At 43.4% G+C, this 7,359-nt stretch overlaps 1 protein-coding gene across 1 annotated transcript in view; it reads right to left on the minus strand.

The window, feature by feature from the left end:
* RASEF (RAS and EF-hand domain containing) overlaps positions 1–7,134 on the minus strand; it is a 33,222-nt gene extending 26,088 nt beyond the window's left edge. The window contains exon 1 of the mRNA XM_069001941.1: positions 6,770–7,134. Coding sequence (XP_068858042.1) covers positions 6,770–7,134 — 365 coding nt within the window. The remainder of the gene's footprint in view (positions 1–6,769) is intronic.
* Between the last annotated feature and the right edge of the window lie 225 nt (positions 7,135–7,359).

The following is a 7,359-nucleotide window of genomic DNA, read 5'->3' on the forward strand; positions in this document are numbered from 1 at the left end:
GCCTTGACCATTCTTGTTGGTCCCTTCCAACTCAGAATATTCTGTGATCCAGAAATACACATACCTGAATTGAACCTAGAAATCAGTATGTCTGTGACACTGAGCCTCTGCTGCCCAGCTAAGCCTGCTTTAGCATGCAGTAGTCAGAAACTCAAAGTAGTTACAGTGAGGTTTTATTCTCCCTCTGGCACTAAAAAAAACTTTTATATTTCATATTCCTTCTTAGCCCAATAACCAGCTACCACACAGCTGGATTCAAAATATCTCAGAGGCACTGTTTTAGGAAGCAGTACTTAAGCTTAAGGTGTCAAACAATATCCATACAACCATAACCATGCAGGATTCTGGAAAGGGCCTGGAAAGATCACAACTGGTCACTGAAACTCTCAGAGATACTTATGTAAGTGCATCTACAGCAATGATGCAGGATGTCTTATTTAATGTCTTAATTAATTATCAAAGAAGATTTTACAAATGGATTTCACCAAGGTGACTTAAACTCTAAATAGTCTCTCCTTTTGCTGGACAAGATATTTCAGCAAAATTCATCTCAAATGCTTGCATTTGACCTTTAAAACTGGTTTTCCTTGAAATCCTAAATTCACTTTTCAGTGTATTTAGCTGCACACCTTTAAGTGCCACACTCACAGAACTGTAGACAGTCACAAATACTAATGCATAGAAAGAGCATTTTTTAATATATGGTATGAAAGTCTGTCACTTTGTTGATCTGGCACTGTGGTTACACTACCCATCGTGCATGCACTTATTTCTGTTGCTTCTGCAAAGTACAAACACAAAACACTAGTATCCACAAAAAGTATAGCATTGTGGCCAAGTACTGCTTTGGCTTTACCTTACCTCATCTCAAAAGTTTTATGGCATAAACCATCTGTAAAATTAGTACTTAGTAAGAGTAATTAGTCAATATTTGCACAGCTTCACATGAGTTAGCTTAAGCAAAGTTACAGTATTCACATGGTTTCAGAGAGTTCCTGCAAGAACCGTGTAAAGAAAATAAAACTTCTCTGAATATAATCCAAGTTCTAATATGATAGATTTAAAGTACCATGGTTGAATACAACAGGAGCAGAAGGCGGCGGGGGGGGGGGGGGGGGGGGCGGTTGGAGGGTGGGCAGAGGACCCAGACCAAAAACCCCACAACACTGATCTTGGAGATAACAGATATTTAGATTATATTGTGTCATAATTTCCTTTAATCCACACGATTGTATTAATCCTTATCAATTCATAGCATTATTTCTGGTTTGCTGATTGTACAGTGACCATTTTCCTAATAATCCACACTCCAAATGCAGTTCAGAGGAAGATGATGGAATTTTTCAACAAATAATTTTTCAACTCCGGAGCTGCTCAGTATCTTATATGTGCTCCCTATGTAGTCACCAGAAAGACTATGCTATGTTACACAGGCCCCTCAGTCTGACCCTAAGGGTGGTATTTGGTTTTAGAACACTATTTTAATTACTTCTTTCCACTGTAGGTCAGCTTGTAAAACTGCTCGGATCACTTGTAGCAGTTCTGTTCTAGTATGGACATGAAGAGATGAAGCATAAGATTGTCTGAGCCAGGAAGGTCTGAGCTGGGTGGTCAGAGCAAAACAAAGCTCAAGCATTATGCATCTGATGATTGTCCTTACACTGGAAACCAACAGCTTGTGTGTGCCTCCAAGAGATTAAGAAGTACCTTTTTCTGAAAAGCAGACACATTGGATGTGCTACCATATCAGTAAGCAGAAAAGAACAACCAAATCTGATACAGATTCGAAAGGATCTAATTTTGTCACAGTTGAGTGCCTAACACTTTCTCCTAGATTGAGTGCCTTAAGGAAAAAGATTACACAGAATTTTAGCATAGTGTAAAATTCAAAGTATTTGTCAATTTGAAGCACTATGTGTTTTTTTTAATACTACTTTTTATTTTTCTATATCTACCCCTTCAGAAACAGGATGCATTAAAAGAAGATGATCAAACCTGTAACCCCCAGATGACACAGCCTAGCTAAGGTCTGATTCACAGAGAAAACATTTTTAATGTTTCCAAAGCATGAATGCTGTTCCCTTAGTGGTGTGATTTAGAGCCAGTGGAGACACAGTGGAAAAAACTGTGGGACAGGCAAGGAAAGATGAAGTCTGTGGAAAAGGAGACTGCCTCAAAGGCATTATGGCAAATGATCACATAATGATACCAGGAAAAATATCAGGAGAATGAATGCTACAGCGCTTAAGTGGCACAGATACTGTTTTGATTAAAGCAAAAATCAGAAAGGTAGCTCAGAAAGGCTTCTAGCTCACAGAAAGACATCCATTACATTCCCAGCAGAGCATATCTCTCAAACTCCTGTCATGAGATGTATCAAAAGACAAGACAACATTCTTACAGAAGAGATCCCCTCTCCAGCACTGTGGCAAAAAAGGACACAGCATTCGTTTTTCCTCAGGATTTGCCTTTTTTCCCTCTCCAGGGAACATGCTTCAACTTCCAAGGAAACCTCTCCAGTTCTGACACCATGGCTCATCATCTCATGGAAGCAAACACAAATCGCTGACAGAAGTTAATACTGTGCTCTATATTGACTTTGGCAAAAATCCATCCTGGTTCATGACAGCAAGAACATGACAGGTTTTGGACGGGTTTTTTATGCAGCAGAGCTTCTCTTTTTTGCTGTAGTACAGCAGTATATCCCATGAGCATCGCCCGTCTTCACAGTTTAAGTAGCTCATGTTAAGAACAGCATGCTTTTCTCACTTTATCACACCCCACAGACCCACATTTTCTATACAGCTCCAGATGACATGACTGGGGGCACACCGTTATCATAATCACATTAGGAGACTTTGGAATTGTATGATGCATAAAATCTCAGAGTCAGGAAGCACTGAAATCAGAGTCTGATGAATAGTCAGCTTGGCTGAAAGTACCAGGCACAAAAATAAAAGAGACCCAAAGACTAAAAAGCAAAGCAATGGAGTATGAGACCTCTCAGAGGCAGCAGAATTTAACTCAAAATGGGGATACAAACTTTCTCCTTCAGATTCATCCACCCATTCATGATCTAATTAATTTAGTTCATTTTCCAATAAGATTATCCATTTTGCCAAATATTGCACAAAAGTCGCCTGGTAGGGCTCATTCTTTTTTAACAATCACAAGTCTTTGTGCTTTCTGACTGAAGTCTTTGACATTAAAATTTAAAAATGTGTTTTCCAGGAAGTTTTTTGCCTGTAATTTAGAGAGAGAAGTAAGCGTCATAGCATTGATAAGTACGGTTTTTCTCTTGTAGTGTCAGAAGATGTCAGATCATTCTTTGCTCAAGCTGAGGAGTGGAAAAGGATTGCCATTAGGAGACATTCCCACATGCTTAAAAGGAACGTCTGTCTATTAGGAGCATGAAGGGAACCTTTCAGTCTTGCCCCTGAAATTCAAACTGAGATTGGCCACAACAAAGAATGCAACATCCAGTAACACGGTCAAGGGCTAAACCCTTCCAGTGTGGCACTGAAGCACTCACTGCCTGGAACACCAAAAGGGTAGATTTCTTTGCTGTCCACTCCTGCACCATTGGAAATACTTCTTAGAGGAATAAACTAACGAACACGGCTGACTTCTCAATAAAACAGATCTCCAGCTAGCAATTCACTATATATACATATAAACTAAAGGCCTTGCATGATTTTATATTTAATTACTCATTATTCCTGTTTAAATGTAACAATGAGGAAGGCTAGCTGCACTTTAAATGAAATGAAAAATCAAAAAAAGACAACCAAACGGACAAAAACAACAACAACAACAAAACCCCTCTGTACAATTCCACTAAAGTCTGACTTCACACATTAGGTTATCAGCCTGTAAAGACTTTCCACCTTTTTTTTCCTAGAGGCCAATTGCCTACCAAGCACAAGTAAAGGCTAAGGCAAACAATACTTTGACTCACAGTAACCACCTTCCCAAGAAATCTAACTGAATTTAGTCCAAAAAATTTATTCAGGTGAGGAGGAAAGGAACAAGGCTGTAAAGAAAAACTCTTTAATGTTACTCTGCCTGTTTAACTGCAAACAATACAACCACAGCTTCGGCAGACTTGAATCTTTTAAAGTAATCTAAAAGGACTGTGCAACTGATACACCAAACTGCAGAGTTATGATCCATCCCATAATAAAATTAACTTTTTCTAAAATGAATTAAATTCAAAATATGCTCATTGTAATACATGCTTATTTTAGTACCTGGCAGTAAATAATTTTGCATCAAATGCCTGCTACTACACTGAGGACTGGGTCAGGGTATAGATCTGTTACTGAGTTTCACACCTCATTTTGGAGGCTTATTTATACTTTCAAAAGTTCAGTCTCACAGAAACTGAACTTTCAGTTTCTGAAACGGAGACAGAACCACGTGTACTGTGAAAATTTTCCCTTTGATTCCCATGGGAACCAAGCTAAGGCGTGACAGAGACCACAGGTGTTTACTGGGGCATTTTCTCCTGACTTCAGCCCTGGTTTTATCTCATTACCTCCATTTACTACACCTTGTTTCTCTCTGTATAAACCCCAATAGCATCACAGAACATGTCCCAGTGTCTTGCTAGTCTGTGGCCACAAGGCAGAGCATTTGGAGGAACTGAACCCCAAAATGATCGAGATAAAAACCACAACTGAGATTAAAAAATCTGGACTACCAGCTGCACTCATCCAGCTTTGAGGAGTTTCTCTTTTGAAATTACTTTTTTCACAAATGTTAATGTTACAACAAATATATGAAGAGCAATAAAACACAACATAAGGACACCAACTCTTTTATAGTACTGAAGATCCAGGTGTGTTCCAAGCCAGGTCTAGTTTTCAAAATACTGCCTTTTCCTGAATAAAATATGAAGTGACAAACAACTAAAACAAATTAAATAATTTAAACAAAAACTTTTTTGAAGTCCTGCTTGCACTTTACTTGATTTTGTTATATTCTACTGCTTAAGACTCCTCAATCAATTACAATATATTCATTACTCATGTAAATGGTCCTAAGGATTTTAGTGGGACTACTCACATGAAAAAATCCTTACACATCTGTTTCAACAAAAAAAGGTGTGGGCTACAAATGGAAAAAAGGTTGAGCTGTAAAGCAGATCTGCTTTTAGCACTTCAGGACAGGAGAGAGAAAAAACAAAGGGTGTACTGTTCTTCAACTGACACTGACACACACCTAAAAAATAAGACAACTATGAAGGATGTTCAAATCTGAACCTAAATAGGAAACATTTACATCAAAATACTGCCCACCTGATAGTATTTAACTATCAAAACAACTTTTTTCAGTGTTTATGTAAAAGAATCATAACACAAATTACATTATGTCATGATGAATTTAGCAAAACTACCAGATGTGCGTGCAGAGTGCAGCAAATTAAAGCTGTTCCCCTTCCTATTATCCTTTTAGACAATCAGTTAGACTGTACTGAAACTGGTGCTGCAAACAGTAACCAAGATAACTGAAACAGAACTATTACCAAGAGGAGACAGATGCTTTCACAAGTTACCACTGTTCGAGTCAGATTTTTTTTCAGCTCCTACTGAGTTTCTGACTTCGGGTTATTAACTGTGTCTGCAAGCTTTCAAACAGTCTTTTGTTCGTGTTCTCTTTCTGTAGAAAGCAAGTGTGTAACAAGGAAAGCACCATGAACAAATTAAGGAAGACCTGTATGAAGCTACTCATCTGTCTGAAATGGGGCACTCCAATAATACTAAACAGTATTAATCCAAAAAGAAAAGAAAAATTGACTCCAGATTAAGTAACTGAAAATTTCTCTGAAGAAACATTCCACCTCATTATCCAAACACATTATTGGTATTGGTAGGAATTTAAGGAGCGCTATATAGAGACAACATAGAGATCTATTCATGTATATGACTTTTTTTAACTCTCTTGACTACCTGCCAAGTCCTGAAACTCAGATTACTTGTCTTCCATCATAAATTACAGTTTTAAAATGCAGCAGAATCACACTGTACTTTTTACGGCCAACATTTTCATAATAATTTTGAGCACCTCAGCTTTCAGGCAGATTATTTCGACTAACCAAAATGTGCCTCTGTACACTGAAACCAGCCCCGTACTGGCAGACCCGTGGTAAACGGGTTTAATCTCAAACGAAGCTACCATCAGTTGTCTTCACTTCACTGAGACCGAAGACAAAGACTCTCACAAAACTTCTGAGCTCATCAGACCGAGGGCCGTATTTACCAACACCGTTAACGTGAACCCAACGTTGTTGGTCAGCCTTTACCAGGAAAAGGTCGACAGGGGTGGAAGAAAAATGCTGGCGGCTGCTCGGGGAATAGCTCGGGGAGAAAGTTACTGAGGAGCCGGCAGAACTTTGCATGCCGTGTGTTCTAGCAGGCTGACTTTCCCACGTGGGTCGCTGGCAGAGCAGAGCAGATGAAGCCAGGAGCGGCTGCACGCTGGAAGAACAGCGCTAGAAACCACCCCAGCCGGGAAGCAGGTGTGCGGAGGGCTCCCTACACCTGCAGGCGCACGGGGCGAGGGGTCAGGCTACACGGGCGATCCCCAGCTGGGATTGCATCAGCGGCGGCAGCTCCGCCAGGAGGGCCGCTCCCGCCCCGCAGGACGGCAGGGCCGGTTCGGCGGCGGGGCCGCGGTGCCCAGGGGAAGGCTCAGCCCCACCAACCCCGGGGCCGCGCACCCCCTCCCACGGCCGGGGTGGGACGGAGCAGGCGGGTCTGGACCTTACCTCGGGATGTACCTCGCCTCGTCCCCGAGCCGCACCTCGAAGTCCTTCCAGGGTTGTTCCAGCCCCGCGGCGACCCACGCCGCTGGCGCCTCCGCCTCCTCCATGCCCTCACCCCCCGGCTCGCCGCCGGGTTGCCGCCGCGTGGCGCCGCGGAAGCCACGGGCGAACTCCGGGAAGGTGATGGCCCCGTCGCGGTCGCTGTCGAGGCGCTGGAAGATGGCCTCGGCCTCGGCCGGCCGCACCCGCAGCTCGGCGCAGAGAGCAGCGAAGTCTTCCCGCTCGATGCGGCCCGAGCCGCTGGCGTCGCACGCCAGGAAAAGGGCTCGCAAGCGGGACAGCTCGTCCCCCACCGCCTCGGGATCCATCGGCCAGCGCCGGGGGCACCGAGACTCCGACCACGGACGGAACGGGATGGAACGGGGTGGGCGGCTGCCCTACCTGCGGCTCAGCGGGGCGGGCCGGGTCCTGCTCCGCCCCGGCTCCCCGCGGGGCCGGGCACGGCCGGGAGGCGGACCGCAGGTGGCGGCTCCTGGCCGGGGCAGGTCCCGGCCCGGGCTGCCGGCGCCCCCCGGGAGAGAGCAGGGCGGTAC

Source organism: Aphelocoma coerulescens (assembly GCF_041296385.1).
Source record: "Aphelocoma coerulescens isolate FSJ_1873_10779 chromosome Z unlocalized genomic scaffold, UR_Acoe_1.0 ChrZ, whole genome shotgun sequence".
Classification (NCBI taxonomy): Eukaryota; Metazoa; Chordata; class Aves; order Passeriformes; family Corvidae; genus Aphelocoma; species Aphelocoma coerulescens.